The sequence below is a fragment of the Serinus canaria genome, chromosome 25, assembly GCF_022539315.1.
Source record: "Serinus canaria isolate serCan28SL12 chromosome 25, serCan2020, whole genome shotgun sequence".
Classification (NCBI taxonomy): Eukaryota; Metazoa; Chordata; class Aves; order Passeriformes; family Fringillidae; genus Serinus; species Serinus canaria.
In genome coordinates, this window is record NC_066338.1 from 9,512,588 (window position 1) to 9,540,087 (window position 27,500).

Consider the following 27,500-nt stretch of genomic DNA (forward strand, 5'->3'; position numbering starts at 1 on the left):
AGGATTCCTCTTGGGTTGGGTGCGGGAGGAGCACCTGGAGCTGCTCTTGGGTTTGCTCACCCTGCCGAGCACTAGGCAAGTCCTCCCTGAGCTCCCTGCTTTTGGCATCCCCTTTGGGAAGCTCCTTTTTGGGAAGCTGTTTGACAGTTCCTCTTAACAAGGAGAACCCCAATAGCCTGAGGAAGGTGGAGAGGGCCTTGCAGGTGTCCCACCAACCCCCCAAAACAGCATTTTGAGGCTGTTTTTCACAGATTTCTTTGCTTTCCCAGGAGAGCCAGAGCGGCTCCAGCCGGCTGCCCTGCAGCGCCTGGTTGTGCTGTCCCACGGCCACGGCCAGGAGTGCGGCTTTGTGCCGGACATCCAGCTGCCAGCTGCGGGCAGCACGGCAGCCCCGCTGGTCTGGGAGTGTGTGGCTGGGCACCGCTTCTCGTGGGGTGGCTCTGGGGTCCCCAAGAGCCCCTCCTGTGACCCGCTGAAGGCAGCCCAGGGAAGCGGCCTCTCCCCGGGCGCTGGGCGCCGGCGTTCGCTCCGCAGGGCCACGCTGGGCTCCAAGGCTGCAGCAGAGGGAACGGCCAGGTCACCCCGTGGTGACGGGGATCAGGGCCAGGAGATGGGACACGGTGGTGATGGTGGCACAGGTGAGCTCCTCCAGGTCACCTTTCTGCCCTCAGCCCCCCTTGACTGCCCACCTTCAGCTCCGCTCCCAATTCTAGGGCAGTTCCACCATCCCAGTAGGATATGCCCCAACCCCAGACATTTCCAACACCCCCATCCTTCCCAGCTCTGCATCCTCCTCACCTCTCCCAGCCCTTCCTCACCACCCTCCTGTCCCCTTCCAGCCCCCCAGGTGCCACTGGAACCGGGGCCTGTGGCAGCAGCTGGCGAGAGGTGAGTGGTGGCATCCCCTGGTGAGGCCAATGGTTGCATTTGGCCCTGTCTGAGCCATCCCTGTGTCCCCAGCGTTGGCCAACACGACTGTCTGTTGTTGTCCAGCAGCTCTATCCCGGGGGACGATGCAGAACCAGGAGTTGAGCCCCGAGAGGAAGAGGACGATGAGGACTTTGCCAAGGTTGATGACCTGGCCTACACAGATGACCTGCGAGATGAGAACTATCACCCATCCCTGGACAGGTGGGAGAGCTGTGAGGGGGCCTGCAGGTACAGGGACTGCGTGGGAGCCACTCCGTGGTACCCCTGATACCATCCCAGTCCAGACCAGCACCGCACTGGAGGGGTTTCAGGCCTCACGTCTGTGCCATGTGCTTGTCCTGCTACAGCTGTCCTGGCAGAGCAGGGAGGAGCTGGGAATAATGTCCGTGTGGTGTTAAAGGGTTTCTGGGGTCAAAGGGCACAGAATTTTGGAGAGGCATCTTCATGGTGTCTCACCTGGGGGGGAGTCTTTGCCATACCCAGCTGGTGTCCAGCTGTGTCCAGCCATGTCACACCATATCTGTGTCCAACCCACGTCCTGCCATGTCTAACCAAGTCTAATCCATGACCAACCCACGCCCAACCAACTCATTTCCTACCACATCCAGCCCATCTCTCGCCCCATCGAGCCCCCAGCCCCCCTCACCCACCGCTCTCTGTGCCCCCGACAGCGACTCAGAGCCACAGCAACGCCAGAGCCAGCCCAAGGCTCGCAGGAAGCCGATCAAGGAGGAGCAGCCCCTGCTGGAGCAGCCCCTGCCCAGCCCTGGCCCCTTGGAGGAGAGGAGTGGACGGGTCAGGTGAGTCACAGAGGTGAAGGGATGAGGGGAGGGGGTCAGAGCCATCATCTTGTGTGGCAGTGTTCACAGGGGTCTCAGGACATGAGACATGGAGAATCTTGACTCCATGTTTCAGAAGGCTGATCTACTATTTTATGATGTATATATTAAGAAAATGATATGTTAAAAGTATACTAGAAGAACAGAAAGAAAGGATTTTTTTAGAAGGTTAGCAAGGAATGGAAAGGAGTGATAATAAAATCTTGCGACTGACTAGAGAGTCTGAGACAGCTGGACTGTGACTGGCCATTAATTAAAAACAATTACATGAGACTGATCAAAGATGCACCTGTTGCATTCTACAGCAGCAGATAATTATTGCTTACATTTCTGAGGCTGCTCAGCTTCTCAGGAGAAAAGATCTTGGCAAAAGGATTTTTCATAAAATACATCCGTGACAATCTTGGGATTGTGCTGCTGGCCTTGGGACAAGAGCTCTGTGTCCCCAGCGGGGGGTTTCAACCCTGCCCATGATGCTGCTGACTGCAGGGCAGAGCTGTTTATTGGTTTCCTTGGGTGTGGAGTGAGCAAACATCGCTGCAGGGGCTTCATGAGCCTGGTGTCACCCACCCCGTCCCCTGTGGGGCCCGTCCAGGGTGCTCAGGGAACAAGGAGAGGCAGCCAAAGCTGGGGCTGCCGTGGAGGGGGACGAAGACCCCTTGAACCAGACCTGTGGTGGGCACTGAAGCCTCCACCAGACTGGAGATGGAGCAGCCCAAAATCCATCAATCCCACCACAGTCTCCTCCACTGATGGATGCACGGCTTCTCCAGCAGCTCTCCTCTCCAGGCACACAAAATTCAATGTTTAAGCTAAAAAAGCTTCAATCAGCCCTCAGGGCCTCACTGGGGCTTTGCACAAGCATTAAAGGGACGTTTGGTTGGGGCTTGGTCTGTGCACGGCCTCGGATCCAACACACCTCACCTGGATGGATTTTCTCACACTTCTGACACCATAGGGGGTAAAATCCCCCTTTTTCCTGGAATCAGCCACAACTCCTCCAACTGTCCCATCCCAAGCGTTTCCCCAGGTGAGTGCTGTGCTGCTCCCTCACAGCTTTGACTGATCCCTTTGGATGCCCCTTTTTTTTGGATGCTGACTGCCCTCCCCTCTCCCAGCAGCTCCAGAACCACCCCAGGTGCAGCTGGAAGAGGGACCACCCTCCCTGGAGACCCAATCCCAGTGAAGGTAATGCTGGAATTTGCTCTTCCCCTCTCCCTGCCATCGCTGGGCACGCGGATCCCAGGCTCCCAAAGCCAGTGTGAGGGTACAAAAGTCTCTGTCGATCTGGGCCATTCTTTTTGGGGCCAAAAGTGAATTAAATGTGAGGGTTTTCCTGGTGTTCCTCGGGTTCTGCCTGATTTCCATCCCAAATCCCATGGTCTAGCCCTCCAAATATGTCCAAAGTTTTATCTGCAGGCTGGTGGCTTTTCTGAGGCACCAGTGGGGCTTGCTGCTCTCTGCCCTCTCCCAAAGCCAAGCCTAAGCTTCAGGTCAACCCTTTTTGGGCTGAGCTTGGTGACACAGATCATATTTTTAATCTTTTGGTTAATTCCGCCCCCCCCTTTTGTCACAGCAAGTTGAAAAAGGGAGAAAAAATCCTGGCTTATGAGCAAAGCTGGACCTTCCAGATGTCAAGGGGGTTTTTCTCTTCTCCCTTGCCCAGGTAAAGTCACCCTGAGCTGATAAAACCTGTTCTCAGGACATGTGGGACAAGCCCCAGGCTGAATCCATGCTTGAGCACTGGCATCTCTCACCATCCCATTATTTCTCCTCCCCAAACCCCACTTTAATCCACTTTTAATGGATCTTTCCTTAATTCCAGGGTGACAGCCAGGAATAGCTGCTGTTTCCAGGGAGCTATGGATGAATTATAGATCAAACCAGGCTGGGAGCCAATTTCAGTGTCCTGGGACGCGTCCAAACCATGTGAAAAGGGTTTTGTAACAAGCAATAAAGAATTTATTCTTATTTTAATGCCTGAACTGTGTTTGTTCTAGCGTGTCCTGCTGTCCATGGGGTGGAAATGGGAGAAATGCTGGTCCTGAGGATGATTTAATGTGGGATTTCCTCGGGAATCTGAGCTCTGGGCCTGGGGACAGCGAGGGAACACCAGGGCCTGGCTCAAAATGGCTCTTTCCTCTTGCAGGCAGCCACGGGCGAGTGACAAGGACGTGGCTCAGATCGGCCCCAAGAGGATCAGGTACCTGGAAAGAGGAGGGATGGGGCCAGGGAAGCTCCCAGGCATTCCCTGGAAGAGCAGGACAGGCAGGAGGCTCTGAAAGGGGTTTTTTGCTTCATTTTAGATTTCACGGGTGGGAAAAAGGGAAGGTGGGTGAGGAGGAGGGACCTGGGGGCAGATCCATATTCCAAAGCTTTTCCAACCCTCCTCCTCCTTCCTGATCATGATTTTTCCCGTGTTTTCTCTAACAGGAAGGCAGCCAAGCGTGAGATCCTCCTGTGTGACTTCGAAGGCTGCGGCAAAATCTTCTCCAACCGCCAGTACCTGAACGTGAGTGCCAGCAAAGACCAAGGCTTTCTGGGGAGCCTGGGTGGGGTGGCCTGGAGCTGGAACTGGGAGCTGATAGCTTTGTTCCCCCGGCAGCACCACCAGAAGTACCAGCACGTGCACCAGAAAACCTTCACCTGCTCTGAGCCCACCTGTGGGAAATCCTTCAACTTCAAGAAACATCTGAAGGAACACGAGAAGCTGCACAGTGGTGAGAGGGGCATTTCCAAGAGAATCACACCTCCTTCCCCATGGATTACACCTCCCTGGTGTAATCCAGGTGTAATCCAGGATTACACATCCTCCTGTAGGAGTTACAACTCCCCTGTGTGGATCGTGGCTCCTCTCAGGGATCACACCTCCATCCACTGTGTGGATTCCACCTGCTCCCATCGGACTCACACCTCCTGTGCCCCCTTCCCCACCCGTTCCCAAACTCCCATCCCTGGGAGCTATCACTGCTGCCCGTTGCTCCCAGAATCTTTCCCTTATCCTCTCCATTCCCATGCTGGGAAGTCTCCCTGCTCCCAGAGCACATCCTGAGGGCCCTGAAGGTTTTTCCAGGCTGGATCAGCCCTGATCCCTTTTCTTTTCCTCCCAGACAAGCGGGATTACATCTGTGAGTTCTGTGCACGCTCCTTCCGTACCAGCAGCAATTTGATCATCCACCGACGGATCCACACCGGGGAGAAGCCACTCCAGTAAGTCCCAGTCCCACTTCCAACTTGCCAGTGACAGTCTCATCCCTGCCCCTCCAGTAAGTCCCAGTCCCATTCCTGCAGCTCTGCTCAGCCTTGGAGTCTCTTGCCACCCTTTTCAACCCAAAATCAGCTCCTCCAGCCAAAAGCCAGGCTGAGATTCCTCCCAAGGTTTCTGCCCTTGGAGCTGGCTCTGTCCAGACCCAGCAGCTCCAGGCTCAGCTCCAGGGCAGTGCTTAAGTAGGCACAGCGTAATGAGCTGGCACAGAACGAAGGACAACTCCTGTCCAAGCCATTCATGCCAGGAGGGCACTGGAGCTTCAACCCAGGGCACGTTCCAGCCCCGAGCGTGGCAGGGCCGGTTCTCCCTGGGCTTTTCTTACTCCTGGCTGCACTCTCCCCCAGGTGTGAGATCTGTGGCTTCACCTGCCGCCAGAAAGCCTCCCTGAACTGGCACATGAGGAAACACGACGCTGACTCCTTCTACCAGTTCCCGTGTGATGTGTGTGGGAAGAGGTTCGAGAAGCGGGACAACGTCACTGCCCACAAGAGCAAGAGCCACCCCGGGGGGCTCCCCCAGCCCGAGGGGACCCAGCAGCACCCGGAGCCCCCTGGACCCACGGAGCCTCTGCAGCTGTTGGGGGCTGTCCTGGGCACCGGGGGGGACACAGGGAGGACCCCACTGGAGTACGGGGTGGGGGGTGTTGGGGGGGATCCAGGCACACCCCAAGGGCAGGGGATGGGTGAGGGGGGGTCCTAGAGGGCTCGTCCCCCAGTTTGGAGGCTGGAGCAAAATCTGGGACAATGCTGGACCCTTCAGGTGCCAAAAATACATGGGAGAGGCAAAGCTGGGTGAAATCCCAGTTTTTCAGCCAAATCCTAGATGAAATCCCAAGTTTTCAGCCAAATCCCTGGGACAAATCCCTTTTTTTTTTTTGCCAAATCCCAGCTTCCCTTGAACCCAGCAGTATTGCCACAAGTGGATCCTCAATAAAGACTTATTTTGGGTAAAAGTGGGATTTGGTGTCATATTTTTATGGAAAAAAGATAGGAAAGTGTTATTTGGGTGGTTTGGACACAGGAAAATGGGTTGGAGAGGGGGTGGAGACACCAAACACCCAGGAACTGGGGACCCAAACTGGGATGGGTGGGAGCTCCCAGTCCTTAAAACTTCATTTAAAAACTCTGATTTAAACCAGAATTTGAACTTAAGGATACTTGGAAGCTCCAAGCTGGGACCATTTAGTGAATTCCAAGTGCCCCCAAAACCCCTGGGTGCTCTACCCCAGCAAGCTGGGGACAAGGACATGTCTCTGTCTCCATTCCCTCCTGAGCAGGAGCAGCTTTGCCTCCTCTCCCAGAACCAAAACCCCCCAAATTATCGTGTTTTAGGGCTTTGTTTTTGCACAGCAACTTTTATTTCCCCACTAACAGTGACAGGGCAAAGGACACGAACAGCAGCAGGGGGAAGGGCACAAGGGGAGCGGGCAAGATCACACCTGGAACACAGAACCCCCCCAAGCCCCCCAGCCCAAGTTTGGGGTGACCCCAAACATCCACATCCCCTTGCTGTGATCCTGGCACTCCAGGGGCTCAGAATTTAGGGGGAGCAAAGGGGAGATGGGGGAGATGAGAAGGGGAATGGGGGGGAGATGAAGAGGCGGAGAGGGACATCGGGGGGCGATGGGGGGCTAGGAGGGAAATGGGGGGCAATGGAGGAGATGGGGACATGAGGAGGGGGAAAAATGGGGGGGCAATAGAGAAGAAAAGGGGATCACTCAGCGACAGCAGGGCGGGCTTGGCCCTTTCCCCAGGGGGGTGGGACGGGATGAGACAGGATGGGATGGGTGAAGATGACTTGCAAAGCAACGGTGTCCAAACTGTGAGGGACGAGACCCCTCCTCTCCACACAGCATTTTGGGGGGGAGGGGGCACACAAAGCTTTGGCTACTATTCGAAGTAGGATGGGATCAGCCTCTGCCTGTTCCACGGGGCTCCAACTCCAAAGAAAAAAAAAAAATTGAACTATACAGGGGTGTTTAACCAGCAACAGGGAGGGGGTGCTCAAGTAGCCCCCCCCTCATCAACCAACACCCCTGAGGAAGATTTTGAGGGTAAAAAGACTCCAAACTTTGAACTGCAACAGGAAAAAAAATCCCCCCTGAACAGCCAAGGGCAGGATTTGGGGCGTTTTGCTTGGAAGCAAAGGAAAACCTAAGGATGGCAGGGGAGAGGGTGTGACACCACCAGCGAGCGGGACGGGCTCAGTTGCAGAGGGACAGCGAGGAGCCCACGTAAAAGAGCCAGAAAAACGGGAAGATCCTCTCGGAGAAGGCGGCGGTGAAGGTGAAGATGGGAGCCATGTTGTCGGCGTTGTAGAACGCCACCCACCCGCCCTCGTAGTCCAGGTACACCCCGATCTTGCGCGGCCGCTCGCACAGGGACAGCGGCGTCTCGGGAGAGGTGAACGCCTGGTACTGATCCCAATTCTTGCCCTTCCAGTTGAGCCCCACCGCCCAAATGCCCTCCTCGGGGGCGAAGTCGACCTTCTCCTTGCGGCGCACGGACTCGCGGGCGGCGCCCAGCACCCAGCTCTCCCCGTCTCCCACCTCCACCTCCCAGTAGTGGCGGCCGGCGGAGAAGCCCTCGGAGGCCAGGACGCAGAAGGCGTAGTCGAAGCGCTTGGGGTGGGCCGGCAGCTCCTGGGGGGCCCCGCGCAGCCGCACGCTCCGCTTGTCCTCCGACAGCACCAGGTAGGGGTTGGCCGTGTCGGGGTCCAGGGACAGCTCGCCTGCAGGGGAAATGGGAGGGGTTACCTGCTGTACTCATCCCTCTGGCTGTCCTGGACTGCCAAGACCCCTGCCAGGGGGCTCAGAGACCCTGGCACACAGCCCAAGGTGCTTGTGGTTTTGGTTATGACGCACGGAGCAAATTACCAACCTTATATGAAGATCTGCAAGCCACGACAGTTTAAGCAGAATGACAGTGAATTTATCATGGGGTGAAAAAATAGATTTTTGGGGTTTTTAGAACGGGGGTTCAGGGGGCAAGATGGAGGGATCTGGGTGTGTCCAGCCTTTCTCCTTCTTCTTCTTGGCCTGCATCTTCTGCTGTGATGTTGGCACTTTTAGACTGGTTTAGAGTAGAAGCTCACTGTCTAACATAGCTGATGGGTATCGGGAAGTAATTGTAAATATTGTACACGTAGTTTTTAGTACAAAAAGGCAGAGTGCCCCTAACTGTCTTGCTGAGAGGACCTCGGCTGGACAGGAGAAAAAATTTTATAAGTAAGATCCAATAAACAACCTTGAGACCGAGAAATGAAGAGCTCTGACTCTTTCTTGGAGCGCCTGGCTGAGAAAAGAGACTTTCTAACTTATCTCGGGGTCACTCTGACCAGGGAGAGATGCCGAGAACCTGTGGGGTTGGTAGGGCTGACTCGGGGGCTGTGTGCCAAACCCACGAGGTGAGTCACCTGTGGAATCAGTCCCATTTGAGCCGTGGTTTGTGTCCCAAACCCAACACACATGAGTCACCTCTGGGATCGCTGTCCCACCTTTGTGGGGACTGATCGATTGTCTGTGCCCCAATCCAGAGGGGAAGGACCCAGGTGAGCCACCTTTAGCACCCTGAAGAGCCCACAGAGAAGCCAAGCCCAGCAATTCCAGCCTTAACCCTTGGAAAAGGGAGGTTAGAGCTCCCGTAACCCCCAATCCTGGCAAATCCCCCCATTATCTCTTGGAAAAGAGAAGTCACAGCCTCAAACCCCAGCCAATTCCATGCAAACCCCGAGAAGAGAGAGGTGTTATCCCAATCCTGATGGCCTCACCTGTGTCATTCTCCAGCTCAAAGCGCAGGTTTTCTGTGGGAAGACAAGGAAGGAGGTGAGTCCCCAGCACTGCCCAAGCCACGGGAATGATCCCTACTCCACACTTCCACACTCAAATCCCAGGGAAATCACTTTTCCACTTCTTCCCTGGGATGGGCCAATGCCCAAACAACCCAGAGCTCTCCCAGCCAGCCCAGAGGGGAACTGGAGCTCCATCCCAGCCCTGATTTTGGTGGCGTTCCATGTGGGATTCTGGTTGGGAAAGCAGTGTTTTTTTCCAGGAAGGCTCTCGTCAGGCTCACCCTTGAATTCCAGCAGCACTTCCTTGAGCACCGCGCTCTTCTGGGAAAAACTCTTCAGCTTCTTCTCCAGCTCGGAAAAGCCAGGCTCAGGCTTGAGGAACATCCAGCTCTCCAGGCTGCAGAGACATGGGAGTCAGGGACCCAAAATCAAGGAACTCCCCCTGGGAAGGGTGGAAATACCAGCTCCAGCTCCAGCTCAGAGCCTCCCAGTTCACTCACCTGCTGCCAGCCGGGACGACACCCTGGAAGGGAAAGAAAACCCAAGGAATTTGTTAGGATCAGCATCTCTCCTATCTCAGGGATGTCAAAATCCTCCCCAGAAACTGGGAGGATCCCACGAAGGGACTTTAGTTCCCATAAAGATATTTTGTATCTATAAATGGAATTTTTCACCCCGCTAGTAGAATTTTTTTCTCCAGTAAATTTATTTCCCAAATAAATAAATAAATAAATAAATAAATAAATAAATAAATAAATAAATAAATAAATATTCTGCCCATAAATGAAAATTCCTGCCTACATAAATGGAACCTACAGGACTTTTTTGTCCCCATCGACGGAACTTTCATCCCCACAAATAGGTTTTGTCCTTCTAATCAGGACCTTTTTGCCCAGCACACAGGATTTCTGTGTCCATAAGCGTGAATTTTTGAAGACACCTAACAGAGTCCCACCTCGCCAGGTGTGCTCCCTGTCCCATTGTCCCCGCCCTGCTCTGCCAGGAGCTTGTCCAGCTGGGCAATGTCCTCGGCCAGCCGGGCCACGCTCTCGTCCCTGCGGCGCCCAATGTCCCTCTCCAGCTCCTCCAGCCGGGAGAGCAGGAGCTGCTCCTTCTCCTCCAGGAACGCCCGCAGCTCCTTGCACTCAGCCACGATCTTCTGCCTCTCCACCTCCGTCTGCTTCTGCAATTCCACAGGGAACCCCTGTGAGGGCAAATCCCCCCGTGGGCAGCCGTGGAGCTCAGGGAGCCACCCCAGGGCAGAGAATCTCTGGGGGCTGCGATTGCCACGGGGAGGGGGAACCCACCAGGTGGGACCCAATTCCCAGAGCCAGGAAATGCCCTGAACCCTCCTGGATGGGGCTCCCAGCACTCACCAGCAGCTCCTCACTGGGATTCCCACGGGGAGGGGGAACCCACCAGGTGGGACCCAATTCCCAGAGCCAGGAAATGCCCTGAACCCTCCTGGATGGGGCTCCCAGCACTCACCAGCAGCTCCTCACTCTGCCGCTCCCGCTCAGCCTTGGCCTCCTCACGCCCTTTCCTCAGGGAGCTCAGGTGCTCCTGGGGCACCTCCTGAAAGCACAACAACAGATCCCTTGGGAATTCTTCCCGTGGGCCACCAGGAAGGAAGGGCTGCTGCTGCTAAAATGGCCAAATTCACCCAATCTAGGGGTTTTTCTGGCAGCTGCTCTGCTCCCCTCAACCCTCACCTAAGGCTGTGCCAAAACCACCAAACTTCACCCCAACCAGCCCAAAAACTGAAAAAAAAAGTCAATTAATTTTATCTGCCTGTGAGGAAAGAGATGCCCCATCCTCCTCCCAGGATTACCTCCCATATTCCCCCTCCTCAAGGTGCCCCAAAATTGGGTTGGACCCCCCCGCCCCCCAAGAGGAGGAACCGCTGCCTCCAAACTGCTCATTAAATTATTAATTATAAATTAATTAAACTCATCCTTATTTAAGTAGTTTGACCTCCACGGAGGGCGGAGAAGCCCCAGCAATACTCTGCAAACAGCAGCTAGCCCTGGAGGCAAATGAATCTACTTATTTGAGAACAAAAACCCTAAATACAAGGATTTTGACTGGTAAGAGCCAGAAGTTGCTGCCTTTGAAATTTAAGCATGAGATTAAACCAAGTATCAAGGGAAAAAAAAAACAAAGGAGGATCTCAGCAACAACCGATTATCAAACGCTCATAAAAGTAGGTTAAACAGAGGGTAAAAATCCCGAGGGAGCAACCTGGATCTACCTAAGGACGTTGGTGTCCTGAAAAGAAAAAAGGGCAAAATCCCAGATTTGGGGCGGGGGGACAGCCCGAGCGTCCCCGGAAGAGGACGCACGGCAGTTCCGGGACAAAACCCCCTCTAAAAGGATTTAATAACCACAATAATTAATAAGTGGTGGTTAATGATCCCACAATCCCCTCCCCTGATCCCTCGGGATCGTGCTGGTGCCACCCTCCTGCTGCTGCCGCTGCGCAGCGACATCGGCTCCGTCCGGCATCTTGGATCCCTCTGGATCCCGGAATTCCGAGGCCTGCCCACCCACATCAAGCCTTTGCGCTCTTACAGCTACAAATTAATCCCCGCTGCGATCACGACACGCCCCATATCGCGACACAGGGGAGCCCCAGCGCTGTCGGGGGGGCTCCGTTTTCGCTCTGCGTCACTCCCTCGGGATGGGGGGGGGGACAGGCGGCTCCTAGGGGAGCCCAGCGCCACTTCCAGCCTGGTCCCCCCCGGGATCAGCCCGGTGGGATTCAATAACACCCCGCTCCTCCTCCCCGCTCCCAGGCTCCAGCTCGGTCCTGGATTTCGGGGGGCTGGTGGGATTTTGCACGATCATCCCCGCACTGAGGTGGGGACACCCCGTTCCCAGTACTGTCCCAGTCCACCCATATGGATCTCGCACCCACGTCCCGGGGTGTCCGTGTTTTGGGGTGATTCGGGTTCTTCTGCGCCCCCAGTTCTGGAAGCAGCGCCCAGCTGGGGAGGGAATCCCCCGGGGGATCCACACAGCCTGGAGGGGCTCTTACTGCACCCCACCCGTGGGGGGGACTGGGGGCTCATTTCTGTACTCCCCGTGGAACTGGGGGTTCCCTAAGGAGGAGGAAGTCCCCGGGGTACCCCCACCTCGTGAGATCTCCTTGGGGTGTTTCCCCGCTTACTGTATCCCCCATTTCTTCCTGCACCTCAAAAAAGACCCGGGAGGGGTCCTCACTGCCCCCCAACACTCCGAGGGGACTCGCAGTGCTCTTGCCCTCCGGGGAAGGGGTCCCGATACCCCGCGTTGCCCCGGGAGGGGAATCCTCTCCTCCCTCCGAGCCAAGAGTTGCGCGGGTGGGGGGTTCCCGGCACTGACCTCCGCGGCGTGGGCCGCCTCCTCGGCGGGAAGCACCGTGTGGGCGCGGTGCTCGCGGGACAGGTGACACACGACACACACGGCCCGCCGGTCCTGCACGCAGTAAAGCCGCAGCGGCTCCCCGTGCCGCGGGCAGCGCGGCGGCCCCGGCGGGCCGGACGGGGCGGCCGCGGGCAGCGGCGGCGCTGGTGGCCCCGGCGGCGGCTCGGCGGGGCCCGGCGGCAGCCCCAGCTGGCGGACGATGTGCACGATGTTGCCGAGGGAGCGGTTGGGGCGGAAGAGACGCTGCGGCACCGGCTCGCGGCACTGCGGGCAGCAGAGGCGCCGCGCCGAGTCCTCCCAGCACTGGGTCACGCAGGCGCGGCAGAAGTTGTGCCCGCACTCGGCCACCAGCACCGGGTCGTTGAAGTACTCCAGGCACACCGGGCACGTCAGCTCGTCCTGCAGGCTCCGCGCGGCGCTGCAGGGCGCGGGCGGCGCGGCGGGGGGCGCGGGCGGCGCCTCCATGGCGGCCGCGGTGCCGGTGGCGGCCCTGAGCCCGGTGGTGGCTCCGAGCCCGGTGGCGGTGCCGGTCGTGGCGCCGGTGCCCACAGCGAGTCCCCAAACTCAGCGGATCCCCTCCGCACGGTTCCGCCGCCCAACGGACGGTCGAGGGGCGGTGCCGCGCTTGCGCCGGGGAAAGGGGCGGGGTTAAGCCTGCGCAGGATGGTAAAACGGGCGTGGCTTGCACTGTATGTAATGAGGTGGGCGCGGCCAGTGCGCTCCTAGTATATAATGGACGCGGGCAGGGGGCGTGGCGTTGGGTGGGAGTGTAGTTGCGCTTGCGCAGAAGAAGAGGGCGCTGCTGTGCGCGGGTCGCGTGGAGCGGGGGGGGGCGGGGGGCGACGGCCGTGAGGGCCCACAGCAGCGGCCTGGGGGCGGCTGAGGGGTCTGGCGGTCCCTGAGGGGTTTGGAGGTCCCTGCAGGAATTGAGGAGGGGTTTGGGGGTCTCTGCAAGATTTGGGGAGGGGTATTGGAGTCCCTGCAGGATTTGAGGAGGGGTTTGGGGGTCCCTACAAGGTTTGAGGAGGGGTCTGGAGGTCCCTGCAGGATTTGAGGAGGGGTTTGGGGGTCCCTGCAGGATTTGAGGAGGGGTATCGGGGTCTATGGGGCACTAGGAAAGAGCAGGAGTCCCCTACAGGCTGCTCAGACAGGGGGGCTCCCTATGGGGTGCAGGTTGCATATCACTTCCAATAGGTGTGGGATATAGGCGTCTACAGAATATTTTGGAGGTCCATTACTATGGGGTTTGGGGGATGCGGTTTTTTGGGGGACCCAATGGAATTATGGTGGGTGTATCAAGGTGTATAGGATGGCTTGGGGTATTCCTGTAGGATTAAGGAGGTTTACTGGGGTGGATAGGGTTTTTTTGGGGTCACTGCAGGGTGGAGGGTCGCTGTAGGGTGCTGGGAGGGTAGCAGTCCCTATAGGTTTTAGGATCATCCCAGATCCCTGAGAGTAGGGCAGGGCATGCAGGGGGCCCTATGGTTGTTTTGGGGATTTCTGTAGGATCTTGGGGACTTCTGGCATGAGGGGATGAGAGTGGAGGGTTTTCTTTTCACAGCATCACCTTCTCTGCCCTGTGTCTCTGACAAGCATTAGAAATCCACTCCAGGAAGCTGAATTCAGGGGACAATTATTAAAAACCTCCACACGTACAAAAACAACCCCAAAACCACCATCAGCCCTTTCCTAGAGGATTTAGGGATTTTTATATCCCTGCAGGGACCAATGCCTCCCCCATGAGACAGATGCAGAGCACAACAGCACCATTTACCTGCTTTTCTTTACATTTCCTCACTGTCCCTGATGAGATTGGCTTCGGGGAGGAAACATTTTGTCACCGTACGGTCGGGAACGGGAATAAATTGGGGTTAAAAATGTTTAATTCGGGGTCAGAGCGGAGCTGCCCTTTTCCGAAATGGCGGCCTCGCCTTCAGGCAGGGCGCGAGGGAAAATGGCCGCGGCCTGGCGCTCCCCATTGCCGCCCGCGCGGCCCGGCTCAAGATGGCGCCCGCGGCCTGAGGGCCCGGCCGCCATCTTGGGTGAGGGCAGCCAGGCCCTCAGGGCCCCGTCGCGGGGCAAGGCCTGCGGAGCGGGCCCGAGGAGAAAACGACGTTTCGGCCCAGATTTGCTGTAAAATCTTGGATTGCTCGCTTCAAACATTTAATTGCATCTTTTCTGCCCCCGAAAATGAGTTTTTGTTGGGCTTAGGAAGGAGGACGTGATCACAGAACTCAGTCAAGACGTTCCCTTCTATGAGCAGGTCTGAGGATGCAAAATAAGGAAATAATGCGAAATTCCCCAAATGTTGCTGTGATGTTTCTTAGGAATTGCTTTTATTGTGTATCCAGGTCCTCAGAAAGGGTTTCCAAAGTGTTATTAGAGAAAAAAAAACTATTTATGACCCTGTCTGTTATTCATCATTCAGGGTTCACCTGCCCCCTCTGGAGACTTATCCTGGCTGGGGGAATCTCCAGTTTTATTTTATTTTATTTTGTTTTGTTTTGTTTTATTTTAATTCCAAGTTGAAGCTCCTCATTCTCTTGCCACACTTTGATTTGATTGCCCTGCACTGCACAGTGCTGCCTGTGGCTACATAATGATGATAATGATGAAATTATTAATAATAATAGTAGCAATATAAGCTTTTTCTTCCCTGAGCTAAGTGGTTTTGTTTTTTTTCATGTCTACCCAGAGCCGAAGCTCTTGCCACCAGAGGGCCTCGGCCACTCTTTTCTTTTCTCCTTCCTTCCTTCCTTCCTTCCTTCCTTCCTTCCTTCCTTCCTTCCTTCCTTCCTTCCTTCCTTCCTTCCTTCCTTCCTGCCTTCCTTCCTGTCCTTCCTTCCTTCCTTCCTCCTTCCTCCTTCCTTCCTTCCTTCCTTCCTTCCTTCCTTCCTTCCTTCCTTCCTTCCTCCCTTCCTCCCTCCCTCCCTCCCTCCCTCCCTCCCTTTTTTTTGGGAAAAATAAAGGGGCAGGGGAGTGGGGCGGGCTTTGCCGACAGCACCTTCCGAGCTGGACATGCTGGTAACGGGGAGATTCAGGTTGGGATGTGGAAAAAAAGGCAGAAAAATCATAAAAATGGCTTGTTTTTCCCCATCCCTGTCCCTCTCTCCTCCATCCACCCCTCAGGGTCTGGGATTTTCCTCCCTCCAGTCCCAGGGAAGGAGGAAAATGATAAAAAATTCCAAACACACCCCCCACCCCAAAATCCACCTCTACTGGGGGTGTACAAAGGGACCGGTTGGGATGCGTTAAGGTGGGAATGCTGGAGAAGCCAGGCCAGGTTTCCTGGGCTTGGAGTGACAATTAATAAAGTAGAAGGCAGATGAGCCAAGAAGCAAAACCCCTCGGTCTGTGTCGGCATGGTTTTGTGTCTGGGGAAGAAGGAAGTGCTTGTGCCTGGAGCAGGGAAAGCCTCGGGTGGGAGCACAAAGAGACGCAGGTGTCGGTGAGGTGCGGGGCTCCCCGTTTATTCCTGCCCTGTGCCAGCGCCTCCTGCTCACCCTGAGCATCTTGCCCCCTCCATCCCCTCCTCCCACCCGCTGGCAGCACAACACCACCGGATCTTCGTATCAGAACCAGCCCTGGTTCCCCCACCCTTCCCTGATGGAGCCGAGCGCTGTTTCCTTCGGGAATAGGCTCCTTCTCCCCCAGGCTGTGCCTTTGCTGGGGTCTGGATTGCAGCAGGGGCAAATATTCACCCGTCGCTGCGGGGAGGCACCAGGGCAGATAAATCCCACCCTGTGCCACGACAGAGCACCTCTGTCACCCACCCCAGTGCCCTTCAAGTGTCACTTGGTGCCCAAGACAAGCTTCCCTCAGCTGTCTCTCCACATCCATGGCACCGAGGGGTGTCTCAGTCCTTAGGGCTCCTCGCTGCTGCGGGCTCCAGGCGTGTCCCCAGCGGGCCGTGTCCCGGGGAGGGCCCCGCAGCCTTGGGGAGGTGGCTGCGGCGGTGCTTGCCGAGATGTGACCCCTGGCTGAACCCCTCGCCGCACTCGGGGCACTTGAACGGCTTCTCCCCGGTGTGCACGCGGCGGTGCCGCTCCAGGTGCGAGGCCCAGGCAAAGCCCTTCCCGCAGTCGCCGCAGGTGTAGCTCTTGTGCGCGGCGTGGCCGCGCTGGTGCACCAGGAACAGGGACGCCTCCCCGAAGCGCTTCCCGCAGTCGCCGCACTTGTAGGGCCGCTCCGGCGAGTGCGTCTTGCGGTGCTGCAGCAGGTGCGCCTTCTGCGTGAAGCGCTCGCCGCAGCTGCCGCAGGGGAAGGGCCGCTCGCCCGTGTGCACGCGCCGGTGCCGCTCCAGGTGCGAGGCCCAGACGAAGCCCTTGCCGCAGTCGCCGCAGCGGTGCAAGTGCTCCCGGCCGTGGCACCGCTGGTGCCGCGCCAGCGCCGGCCCCGTCCGGAACAGCTTCCCGCAGTCCCCGCAGCGCAGGGGCCTCCTGCCCAGGTGCGTGCGGCGGTGCCGCGCCAGGTCGGAGCTCTGGCAGAAGGTCTTCCCGCAGGCCGGGCAGCGGTGCGGCCGCTCGCCCGCGTGGCTGCGGCGGTGCTTGGCCAGGTGCGAGCCCTGGCTGAACGCCTCGCCGCACTCGGCGCACCCGAAGGGCTTCTCGCCGGTGTGCACGCGCCGGTGCCGCTCCAGGTGCGAGGCCCACACGAAGCCCTTCCCGCAGTCGTCGCACTTGTGGGGTTTGTCGGCGGCGTGGCCGCGGCCGTGGGCCGCCAGCTCGGCGGCGGCGGCGAAGCGCTTCCCGCAGTCGCCGCACTTGTGCGGGCGGTCGCCGGCGTGGGTGCGGCGGTGCTGCCGCAGGTGCGAGCTCTGGCTGTAGGTCTCGCCGCACTCGGGGCAGCCGAAGGGCCGCTCGCCCGTGTGCACCCGCCGGTGCCGCTCCAGGTGCGAGGCCCACGGGAAGCTCTTGCCGCAGTCGGCGCAGCCGAACGGCCGCTCCCGGGCCGGTCCTTTCCCACGCAGGGGTTTGGCGCGGCCCGGTTTGGGGAGCGTGGTGGGTTTGGGGGGCACCGCTTTGTCCGGGCGCCTCGCTTTGCGCCGGTTGGAGCCCAGGGGCTTCTCCCTCTCCAGGCTGTGGGATGAGTGCCCAGCACTGCTCTCCGGCGCTCCTTTCTCCACTGCTTTTTCACTCACCAGCCCCTGAGCTGCTGGGAAAAGGGAGAAGCAGGAAAAGATGAAAGCGTGAGGAGCAGGATTTAAAATAATGGGAGTAGCAACAGGATTCTCCTTAAAAATTTTGCTTTTTCACTTATCAGCCCTTGAGGTGCTGAGAAACAGGAGAAGGAAGAAAAGGTAAGGACGTGGCCCTGATTGGAGGAGGAGTAGGATTAAAAACAATACAGCAACAACAAGATTCCCCCTAAAATCTTGTTCTCCCAGAGAGGAGGAAGAGAGACACAGCACGGACCTGATCCCAGTTTGAACTGGAAACGTGGAGATGCCAAGGGCACTCCAGTGCCAGAATTTTCAGTTTAAAATAGGAGAGATCAATAACATTTTCCTGAAGAAAAATAAATAAGGAGAGGGCTGGGGCTTGGGGAAATCTCCCTGGGAACTTGCCCAGATCCCTCCTCCCCTCTTCCCAAACTGCTTTGCTTGGAGCAAGGAAAGGACAGGGGGACGTACAACAAGGAAAGAGATTTTTGGGGTATCCTTACCCAGGGACATGAGGGTCTCGTAGCTCTCGTGCATCACGTCGAGGTACAGAGCCTTCTGCCGCGGATCCAGCAGCACCCAGGGCTCCATGGCAGAGGGAACAACGCAGGTTCCTCCCTCGGGGCTCCCCAAAATCCCCTGCAGGGAGGAGAAACCCTTTGAATTCCCCACACAGAGCTCCCTGCTCGAGATTTCACGCTTTTCCTGTGGTCACCTCGAGCAATGCCGGGTTTTCACCGTCCCTCCACCCAGGACTAATCTGAGCGGGGCAGGAGGGTCCCTGCTTCGCCCCCGCCGTTCTGGCAGACCCCGTCCCGCAGCATCCTCCTCTTCCTCCCGGTTCCCCCCTCCCCTGGAATCAGCGGCGGGGCCCTGGGGGCTGCATCCAGGAGCATCCCCATCGCTGCGGGGCCCAGGGCTCCCCCTCCATCCTGCCTGTCCCTTGTCCCCTCCCCAAAGGCGCCGCTGCTGCCGGGAACGGCCCCCGCGGCCGTCTCCAGCCCCGCTGGGAGCCGAATCCCTACCCCTCCTTCGCCCCGTTACCTGCTTTCGTCCCCGGCTTCCGCAGGGCTTTTCCTTGTGAGAAGCGTCCTCCGTTCCCACGGAGGGAGGGGGCGATGCCCGGAGCCCCCCTCGCCCCCCTCGCCTCCCCCAGCAGGACACAATGGAGGCGATGCCGAGCGCGGCTCCGGAAGCCCGAGCGGGGATCCGGGAGGGAGAGAGGAGCGGCTGAGCCGCAGCTCCGCTCAGCCAGAGCCCTCTAGAGGTGACCCGATCCCAAACCCGTCCCCGAACCTCCCGCAGACCCTTCGGAACCGCGGGAACACGCGGGAGCGATGCCCCGCTTGCTCCTGCCCCTTCACCCGCGCTGTCCCCCCAGGTTGGTGCCCGGAGGGTTTGGGGACCCTGCTGGAAGCTCTGCCGGGAGGATTGGCATGGCAGAAGCGGGGATGGATCGTTTGTTGGGGAGGGTTTCGCTGGGATCCCCCCCGGGTGAGAGAGGGGACGCTGCTGGTCCCCAGTCAGCAGCAGGCAGGAAGAAATTCGCGTTTTCCACCTGGAAAAATAGCCCTGATGGTGTTTTCATGGTGAAAACAAGTGGGTTTTCTCCCCTCAGAACTCCAGGTGAGCTGCTTATCACAACCCCACGAATAAACACTCCTCCGTGGGAGGAGGAGTTCATTTCTTGCATTTATTTCTTGCATTACGCCCCCAATCCCAAAAGTGTTGCCTCAGAGTGGCACGAGTGCGTGCGGCAGGTGTATCCAGGGAATCCTCTGGGTGAGCAGGAAGCGAAGGACAAGAAAAGGCTTTGAAAGGGCATCTTTCCTCACCAGGAGCTGCCCACACCTCTCCAACCTGTGCCTGCAGGCCCAGACACTCATTAAGGCTAATTATCTCATTAATAAATCCACGCCGGGTTTTCCCTCCTGGTGCTTTACATGAGCTCAGTCCTTCTTCATCTCCCAGGTGAGCGCCCTCCTCCATTCCAAGTGCCCTCCAACACGCTCATGATGTCCCACACAACGTGTGGAATGAATCCCCGGGGGTTTTTTTCTCTCTTTCCATTAAGAAAAGCCAACCTTAAAACCAGAAAAGAGCAATTTGGGAAGAAATCCCCATCCCTTCTCCCAGCCTCTGATTGCCTGCCTTGTGGTGCAACTGGTGCCAGGCGGAAATTCACCTTCCCGTCACCTTCAGGGATTGAGCAGATGGCAGCAGGAAGATGGGAGGGACAACTTTTGCAACTGGTGGATTGTTGGTGCCCAGAAAATAAGTTCCCATTGTTGAGGTTGATCCCAAAGAAACTTGCTGGGACTCGCGTTAATCCAGGTTTTATCAGGGCAGTGTGAAACCAGCTGCCTTCACTCCAAACTCTCTGCTCTTCCTGGGAACGTGCATCTGGGCCAGTTTCACTGTGCAGCTCCCAAATCTGTCAGGATTTGTTTTTCCACTTGGAGAAAATGTGTGGTTTTGGAAGTTCAGTGTTGACACCTCACAGAGGAACAACCAGCGAACCACAAATCATAAAACGTAAAACCAGACCCAAACCAAGAGGGTTTTTCCCCCAAAAAATGATACTTGTACTTTTTTCCAATCCAGCAGATGGATTTTCCTAAATGGAGACATGCTCCAAGAAAAAAAAATTCAAGAAATTCAAGAAAAACCTTCAGTCCTTCAGTTTTTCTCAGAAGGAAACTTCCCAAAGGTGTTTGTCACCCAATTTTACCCAAGACAGTGCAGTGACAACTGTTTGGAAGGAGTCAAGAAGCCATCAAGGACCCCAGAAAAACATCCTATGACTCACAGGACTGCATCATTGCATCGTGAACCTCCCCAGCCTGGGGATGTACCACCTGAATCTGAGCACATACAGTCTCAAAGACAAATCATCTCGTGATATAAAGACTTGGGACACCAGTTAAAACTGCAGCCATCACTTCAGCAGCCCTGAACCTACAGCTTAACCAGACTGTGACCACCACCCTGCTCAAAGGGACCAGGCTGGACTCTGACTCTGTGGTTTTAAGCCAATTTTCTGTATTTGTTGCATTTATTGTGATTTTTCTATTAAATTGTTACTGTGACTCAAAGTCTCTCACAAGGGATTTCTCCTGCTGGTTTAACTTCAAACCAGCGCAGCCAGGAGCGTGGCACTGGGAATCCTGCAGGAACCACAAAAATATCCCCACACACCACCAAACTCTGGGCAAGCCCCACGTCGTGGCTTCTCCTGAGGGCATCCCTTGAACACTTCACCACAAGCCCCCGATTTCCATTCCACAATTCCGGCTGAACTGGGAGATCCCATAAATGCAATCTGCAAAGAGCCTTGACAAGAATCTCCAAAATGCTCCCTAAATTTCGTTTGGCTGCACGTTCCTTCACCCTGAGATGTTTTATCACCGTATTTAGTGAAACCCCACAGTTCTGTGGGGACTGAAGAGGGTAAAGCGTGGTGAGGGCTCCGAGCAGGAGCTCCCGGTCCAAGAAGGAAGAGAAGGTTCCTCAGACGAGTTTATGGCGCTTTGGCAAGTCCAAGGTCTCCACTCTGGAAAAACACTGGTCTCATTTCTAGAAAAATACCCAGTTTTTGCCATTTCACCGAAGTTCTGGGTGATCTTTAAGGTCTCCTTCCCACCCAAACAATTCTTCATCTCCCCTGTTATAATGCAGGGGAGATCAAGCCAAAACTGGCAACACCTAGGAGCATCCAGCAGATGAATTTTCCCCAGAAATGCTCATTTTCATCCCTGGAATCGTATTTTGAATGCCAGCTCAAGGTCTCCCCATGCTTCAGAAGGATGCCCATGATGGTTGAACAGATTTCAGCCGTCTTTGTGCAATACCAGGAAAAAACCCCAAACCTGATTGTTCCCTTCGGGGAAATTGCTGCCTCTGGTGGAGCCGGGTGCGGTCACCATGTCAGGGTGAACATGATCCACCCCAAAACTTGCAGTGGACAGCTGACTCCAGTGAGTAACGGGGGAAAAATCCCAGCAGAGGAAACTGGCTCTGCTCAGTTTCTGCTTCCCCTTCTGATGACAAATCACACTTCACTCCCTTCCGGGTTGCACTGATTGGCAGAGGGTTTTTGGAAGCACCAGGTTGCTCCTTTTTTTTTTTTTTTCCCCCTCTTAAACTGGGGTATAAAATGAATTCCAATCTCAGCAGAGGATTCATCTTCCTCCTGGAGCGATGACTGGGACTGGTGAGTGACTCATCCCCTCAGTCCTGAGGTCTCAGTGGGCTTTTTCCTGGATTTCTTTCGTCTTTGTTGGCTGGGCTTGGTGTTTTGGTTCCATCTCTTTGCCTCCTCCCCGGAGCACAACCACAAACCACAAACCTCCCTTTTTCCAGCTGGAGTGTTCCATGGTCACCTGGAGCTCCAGAGACCCTGGGCAGGGGGAGACCTCCCGTCCAATCTGAGGTCTGGGGTGATCTTGATTTTTCAGGAAACACTGACAACGAGCTCAGAATCTCTGAGGGCCATCCTGCAGGATGCCTCCATGCTCCCAGTTGGTGGTTTCTCCACATCTCCCCAAAAAAAACACCTGAGGGAAGGTGGAGATTCTCCACATCTCCCCACAAAAAAACACCTGGTGGAAGGTGGAGATTCTCCACATCTCCCCAAAAAAAACACCTGAGGGAAGGTGGAGATTCTCCACATCTCCCCAAAAAACACCTGAGGGAAGGTGGAGATTCTCCACATCTCCCCCAAAAAAACACCTGGTGGAAGGTGGAGATTCTCCACATCTCCCCAAAAAACACCTGAGGGAAGGTGGAGATTCTCCACATCTCCCCAAAAAAAGCACCAGGTGGAAGGTGGAGATCCAGCTGACCCCTCCAAGGGCTGGTCCCAGGATATTTGCTCCGATCTCCAAACAGGATCTCCCAAATGGTCCATGGGGTTTTTCCAGCCCAGGGCAGGTCAATCCAACCTTATCCTGCTATTTACAGGATTTCTGCAGCAGGTTCTTCCTGAGCATTTGTCACACTCGTGGTTGGTGTCTTGGCCAGTTCCAGGGGCTGTTCAAACACCTGCCTCAGGTGTTGGAGGGTAAAGGCTCCAAGGGGGATTCCTGGCAGATCCACCCCAGATCTGTGGCAGATCCAAAATAACCCCACAATTCCCAGGGATTTTCCAGCAGTAAGAATTACCCAAAGAAGAGTTTCCAAAGTTTTTTGGTTTTTCCCTGGAATAAAATTGGTAACACTCAGGAGAAGGAAAAGAAAACAAAAGTTGCTCTTTAGTTATTTTGAAAAACAGAAACCAAAACCAGGAAAACCCCAAGGCAGGGGGGCAGGGAGGGACAGGATGGGACAGAGTGTGGTTCTCAGCCCAAATTTTCTTTCACTGTGAAAATGTTAAATAACATTGAGTCTGTTTTGCTGGAAATGGTCATTTTGGGTCTGTTTGCTGCTCCCTGTGGGCATCTCAAAGACACAATAATTTTAAAAGAGAGGATTTTAAATTGGGAGGGATTTTTTAAAGGAGGGGATTTTTAGAGGAGGGAATTTTGAAGGAGAGTAAAATTCTCTTCTCTAAAATTAGGTAGAAAAATTTTAATTAGGGAATTTTAAAGAAGATAAATCCCATCTCTCTTCGTCCCTCCAATTCATCCGCCTTTCTGTGAAATTTTATCTCCAGCTCTCCTGCCTGTTCAAGTCTCCCTCAGATCCATCTGCCCAATCCTGTCTTTTCCCTCCACCCTTCACATAAAAACTCCCCAAATCACCCAGGTATGGGAAAGGTCACTGGGAACAACAAGGTGCCTCGATTCTTTGCACATGAGTGACACTAATTACTGTTCTTGAAAGCTTTGGAGCTTATTCTAAGAAGGTCAGAGTCATTCTGGCAGCTCACCACAGCAGCTGTGCGAGCAGAACATGAGTCTGGAGAGCTAAGAAATCCTCGATGGGCTGATTTCTCTTAGAAAACGGGAATCACCCTCACTGACATCTCCTGGCACCTTCCAGGGTGGGCCTGCTGGGATTTCACAACCAGCCCAGCTCCTCTTTTTAGGTCTTGGATGCCGACATCCTTGGAGCCAGTGTGTGCCAGCGCCACGTTGTTGCCTTCCCTTCTCCTCTTCCCTCCCCAGCCCTCTTCCAGATCCTGCTGCTGGCGGGTCTGCTGAGCGCCAAGCGGTTCCCGTGCTTTCCCGAGTATTGTCTCCATGACCAGGACTACAAGGAGCTGCTGCAGATTGTCCAGGATGGGCTGGAGCCCGCGGCCCGCCCGGCCCACGTGGTGGTGGTGGGCGCGGGGATCGGCGGGCTGACGGCGGCCAAGCTGCTCCGCGACGCTGGCCACAAGGTGGGAATTCCACAGGGCTCCCCCGGGCTCGCTTCCCTCCTCCAGAGGTCTTCCAGGGAAAGGGAAATGCCGTGGTTCAGCCACTGAAGGAAGGGAAGGGGATTTGTCTCCAGTAATCTCCCCTGACATTGGTTCACGAGTCCTTTGCCTTCTGTCTTTGGGGCAGCGGAAGCTCCAGGGGATTCCAAACCATCCCAAGGCACCCATGAGTCTCAAAGAGGGTTTGCAAGGCATGCGGGGACAGATTGGTGCTGCTTTCAGGGCCCTGCTTGAGCCTGACCCACCACGAGAACCTTCTCACCAGAGCTGGTGTCCAAACGCAGCCCAGGAATTGGGAAATGAGAAAATGCCCCATAGGCAGAGGTGTCAACAGAGAAGGGTTTGGATCTACAGGTGCTTCGTTTGCCACCTGAAGGGGATCTGCCCCATCTTCTGGACCTGGTTTTGGGGGAGTTTCACTTCAAAGGAGCCATTATTTCCCAAACACTTCCAATCTCCACCCAATCTTTCTAGGTTACCATTCTGGAAAGGAGCAGCTGGGTGGGGGGGCGGATCCGGACGTACCGGCCCGAGGGACAGGACTGGTACGTGGAGCTGGGAGCCATGCGCCTGCCAGGCAAGCACAGGTGAGGGCGTGTCCTCCCCGTGGCCAGGTGAGGCACCGGCCCAATCTGGGGGGCGAATCATCCCCAGTGCTTCCCCGGGTTCAGCATCTGTGCCAAGGGGACAAAATGCTTTGGTGGCAGAGCTGGGGGGTTGGTGGTTGGCTCTTGGTGCCCTCACTCCGCCCTTTTTCCAGGCTGGTCCGTGAGTTCATCCGCCAGTTCAACCTGAAGCTGAACCCTTTCATCCAGAGTGACAACAACACCTGGTACTTCCTGAAGGGTGCTCGGGTCAGGGCTGAGGAGGTCAACAGGAACCCCGACATCCTGAATTACACGCTGAAGCCGTCGGAGCGGGGCAAGAGCCCCGTCCAGCTGTACCGGGAGGTCCTGAGCAAGGTACAAGGTTTTCCCATGGCGTCCCCTCACCTGAACGATGAGTTGGAGAAAACTCGGCCATAACCTGGGGAAGAACAGGGTCCTTTTGGAGTCAAAAGCAGAGAGGCTCGTTCAGAAACAGGAACAGGCGGTTGCAAAACCCCTCTTTGTCCGTAAGAAATCCTTTGGAAGGAGTCCACCAGGACCTGGATGAGCAGAAAATGCCGTGCCCAGGCACAGCTGCCTGAAACTTGATGTCCAGAAGCTCCAGGGGTTACCAAACCCTGAAATCCTGAGAGAATTTTGGGCAGCACTCTTGGAAACGGATATTTTTCCAGTGAATATATCAGTGTTTCTTCTCCAGGCTTTTAAGAAGTTCCAGACCACTGATTGCAGGAAATATCTGGCTCAACACGACTCCTTCTCCACCAAGGTAATGGGCTTGGGCTCGAGGGCAGATTTAATACCAGCTCTTGATACTTAACCTGCTCTCCCTGCTTTGAGAAGGGTCTGTCTGTGTCACTCTGTCACCTTTTGGATGCTTTTCCCTGATAAATGATCCCTTCTACTTAAAAAAGGCTGAGAAAGGGGCCAGCACAGCTCCAGTGGAGCCCCAGCTGAGGTGACAGCCTCAGGCTGTGTCTCTCCTCCTGGGATCTCCAGGAATATTTGATCAAGGTGGGGGAGCTGAGCCGAGGAGCTGTTGAGATGATCGGTGACCTGCTGAATGAGGACTCGGGGTTTTACCTGTCCTTCCTCGCCTCACTGTGGGACTTCGACATCTTCTCTGAAGAGACGTGAGTGTTGTCCCTTCAGCCCAACCCAGTTCCCACAACGGGAAACGTCAGAGGGATCCCAAACAGGAGCCACTGGCGCCTCGATGGGGCCTCCAAGCTCCACTGGTGTCTCCAGCAGAGCTCAGGTTTTTACACGCCCTAAACCTCAGCGCCCTTCCCACACCTCCCGCTTCTCCTCCCTTCCAGTTTTGATGAAATCACCGGAGGGTTCGACCAGCTGCCCAAAGCCTTCCACAAGGCTCTGCCCAACGTCGTCCAGTTCAACTGCACCGTGGAGAAGATCATGACGAAGGGCGACAAAGTCCGAGTGTTCTACCGAGCTCCGGACACGCTGGCCCCCACCATCATCACTGCGGATTACGTCCTTGTCACTTCCAGTGCCAAAGCTACCAGGCACATCCAGTTCCTGCCGCCGCTGTCCCCCGCCAAGGCCCACGCCCTGCGCTCCATCAACTACGCCAGTGCCTCCAAAATTATCCTGGCGTGCTCCGAGAGGTTCTGGGAGAGGGACGGGATCCGCGGCGGGTACTCGGTCACCGACCGCCCCTCCCGCTTCATCTACTACCCCAGCCACAACTTCTCCAGCGGGGTGGGCGTCATCCTGGCCTCCTACACCTGGAACAACGACGCCGAGTTCTTCCTGCCCCTCACCGACGAGAAGTGCCTGGACGTGGTGCTCCAAGACCTGGCGGACATCCACCAGGTGAGCAAGGAGTACCTGCAGTACACCTGCGACCAGCACGTGATCCTCAAGTGGCAGCTGGACCAGCACGCCCTGGGGGCTTTCGCTGCCTTCACGCCGTACCAGTTCGTGGATTACTCGCAGGCCCTGTTCGCCCACGAGGGCCGGGTGCACTTTGCCGGGGAGCACACGGCCCAGCCCCACGCCTGGATCGACACGGCCATGAAATCGGCCGTCAGGGCCGCCAGCAACATCCACCACGACAGCGGCGAGGCCGACGGCGAGGGGCTGGGGGCACGCACGCGGAGGGAAGAGCTCTGAGCCAACCATTGGAAGGGAAGAGCTCTGAGCCAACCACTCAGTGTGAATCTGGTCCTTTTGATTTATTAAAATATGGATATTGGTCTAGTACTGATACCCAACTGTGCCGGACAAAAACTCTCTGACAGCTAAAGTTAGGAAGTGTTTGTTTATTGTGGATTAACTCCCAAACACGCACCCCAATTTACAGGTGATCCCTTTTCTCTCTACAAGCACTGAATACCCAAAACACAAATGGATATTGATAACTTTGGTACATCCCATTCCCAATATGGATATTGATCTAGTACCGATACCCAAAAACTCTGACAGCTAAAGTTAGAAAGTGTTTGTTTATTGTGGGAAAACTCCCAAACACACACCCCAATTTACAGGTGATCCCTTTTATCTCTACAAGCACTGAATACCCAAAATACAAATGGATATTGATAGCTTTGGTACATCCCATTCCCAATATGGATACTGATCTAGTACCGATACCCAAAAACTAACAGTTTAGAGTTAGAAAGGGTTTGTTTGTTGTGGATTAACTCCCAAACACACACCCCAATTTACAGGTGATCCCTTTTATCTCTAAAGCACTGAACACCCAAAATACAAATGCATATTCACAACTTTGGTACATCCATTCCCCTCTCCACATGGTAATTAGTTCAAAAGCCATTAAGCAAGCATAGTTTGTTCCTCAAAATGGGTCAGTGGTCCCTTTCATGGGGAGGGGTCCCAAAATGAGGAAGTAAATGAAGTTTTCCTCACTCTGACCTTTCTACCCTTTCATGGCAAATCTGACAAATGAACCCTTGGCAGAGCTCCCATTCCCCGTCTTCGGCTGGTTTCAGAACAGAGGAGGCCCTCGATTGTCTTATGTTCCTAATTGTCCGAAATTCCGTGGCCTTGGAAACTCCATCTGCGCTGCAGGTGGGGTTCTTTGGGCCTCGAGCTCGGAACAGAGCCGAGCTCCACGTGCAGCACCGACTGCAATGGGAAAATCAGAGTTCAAAAGGTG

General features: G+C 55.7%; 4 protein-coding genes across 6 annotated transcripts; 2 read left to right on the plus strand and 2 right to left on the minus strand.

Annotated features, from left to right (window-relative positions):
* Window positions 1-462: 462 nt before the first annotated feature.
* On the plus strand, window positions 463-5,989 carry LOC103824935 (zinc finger protein 692-like). Its single transcript, XM_018925496.3, has 9 exons — window positions 463-638; window positions 840-888; window positions 997-1,131; window positions 1,602-1,730; window positions 3,919-3,972; window positions 4,203-4,281; window positions 4,375-4,489; window positions 4,880-4,979; window positions 5,382-5,989. The coding sequence occupies exons 1-9, from the start codon at window positions 611-613 to the stop codon at window positions 5,734-5,736; spliced, it is 1,044 nt and encodes a 347-aa protein (XP_018781041.1). The 5' UTR covers window positions 463-610; the 3' UTR covers window positions 5,737-5,989.
* Window positions 5,990-6,375: 386 nt separating this feature from the next.
* LOC108963837 (E3 ubiquitin-protein ligase TRIM7-like) lies at window positions 6,376-12,855 on the minus strand. Of its 2 annotated transcripts, none has more exons than XM_050984025.1 (7): window positions 12,190-12,855; window positions 10,315-10,401; window positions 9,782-10,030; window positions 9,327-9,349; window positions 9,108-9,223; window positions 8,806-8,838; window positions 6,376-7,767 (listed from the first exon to the last, which is right to left on the minus strand). In XM_050984025.1, exons 1-7 carry the CDS (start codon window positions 12,694-12,696, stop codon window positions 7,241-7,243), a joined length of 1,542 nt encoding a protein of 513 aa, XP_050839982.1. In that variant the 5' UTR covers window positions 12,697-12,855; the 3' UTR covers window positions 6,376-7,240. The 2 variants fall into 2 exon arrangements, with proteins under 2 accessions (XP_050839982.1, XP_050839983.1); XM_050984026.1 differs by having other exon boundaries at window positions 9,782-10,009; window positions 12,190-12,853.
* Window positions 12,856-15,676: 2,821 nt separating this feature from the next.
* On the minus strand, window positions 15,677-18,660 carry LOC103824936 (zinc finger protein CKR1-like). Of its 2 annotated transcripts, none has more exons than XM_050984045.1 (3): window positions 18,437-18,660; window positions 17,896-18,031; window positions 15,677-17,385 (listed from the first exon to the last, which is right to left on the minus strand). In XM_050984045.1, the coding sequence occupies exons 2-3, from the start codon at window positions 17,981-17,983 to the stop codon at window positions 16,088-16,090; spliced, it is 1,386 nt and encodes a 461-aa protein (XP_050840002.1). In that variant the 5' UTR covers window positions 17,984-18,031; window positions 18,437-18,660; the 3' UTR covers window positions 15,677-16,087. The 2 variants fall into 2 exon arrangements, with proteins under 2 accessions (XP_050840002.1, XP_030083682.2); XM_030227822.2 differs by having other exon boundaries at window positions 15,677-17,382; window positions 18,437-18,640.
* A 2,799-nt stretch (window positions 18,661-21,459) lies between these two features.
* IL4I1 (interleukin 4 induced 1) lies at window positions 21,460-26,595 on the plus strand. The gene is made up of 7 exons (XM_009100242.4): window positions 21,460-21,605; window positions 23,500-23,714; window positions 24,228-24,340; window positions 24,514-24,715; window positions 25,059-25,127; window positions 25,358-25,491; window positions 25,678-26,595. Exons 1-7 carry the CDS (start codon window positions 21,593-21,595, stop codon window positions 26,492-26,494), a joined length of 1,563 nt encoding a protein of 520 aa, XP_009098490.1. The 5' UTR covers window positions 21,460-21,592; the 3' UTR covers window positions 26,495-26,595.
* Window positions 26,596-27,500: the final 905 nt, after the last annotated feature.

Bases quoted from the DNA above. Each gene is read 5' to 3' on its own strand.
- LOC103824935 (XM_018925496.3), top strand. From the start codon at position 611: ATGGGACACGGTGGTGATGGTGGCACAG. The intron at 4,282-4,374 runs GTGAGTGCCAGC...TTCCCCCGGCAG, and splicing joins CCAACCGCCAGTACCTGAAC to CACCACCAGAAGTACCAGCA. The intron at 4,490-4,879 runs GTGAGAGGGGCA...TTTTCCTCCCAG, and splicing joins ACACGAGAAGCTGCACAGTG to ACAAGCGGGATTACATCTGT.
- LOC108963837 (XM_050984025.1), bottom strand. From the start codon at position 12,696: ATGGAGGCGCCGCCCGCGCCCCCCGCCGCGCCGCCCGCGCCCTGCAGC. The intron at 10,031-10,314 runs GTGAGTGCTGGG...TTGCCCTCACAG, and splicing joins GGCAGAGTGAGGAGCTGCTG to GGGTTCCCTGTGGAATTGCA. The intron at 9,350-9,781 runs GTGGGACTCTGT...TTTCCCTTCCAG, and splicing joins CAGGGAGCACACCTGGCGAG to GGTGTCGTCCCGGCTGGCAG.
- LOC103824936 (XM_050984045.1), bottom strand. From the start codon at position 17,983: ATGGAGCCCTGGGTGCTGCTGGATCCGCGGCAGAAGGCTCTGTACCTC. The intron at 17,386-17,895 runs GTAAGGATACCC...CCCTTTTCCCAG, and splicing joins CGAGACCCTCATGTCCCTGG to CAGCTCAGGGGCTGGTGAGT.
- IL4I1 (XM_009100242.4), top strand. The intron at 23,715-24,227 runs GTGGGAATTCCA...CAATCTTTCTAG, and splicing joins TCCGCGACGCTGGCCACAAG to GTTACCATTCTGGAAAGGAG. The intron at 25,492-25,677 runs GTGAGTGTTGTC...CCTCCCTTCCAG, and splicing joins GACATCTTCTCTGAAGAGAC to TTTTGATGAAATCACCGGAG.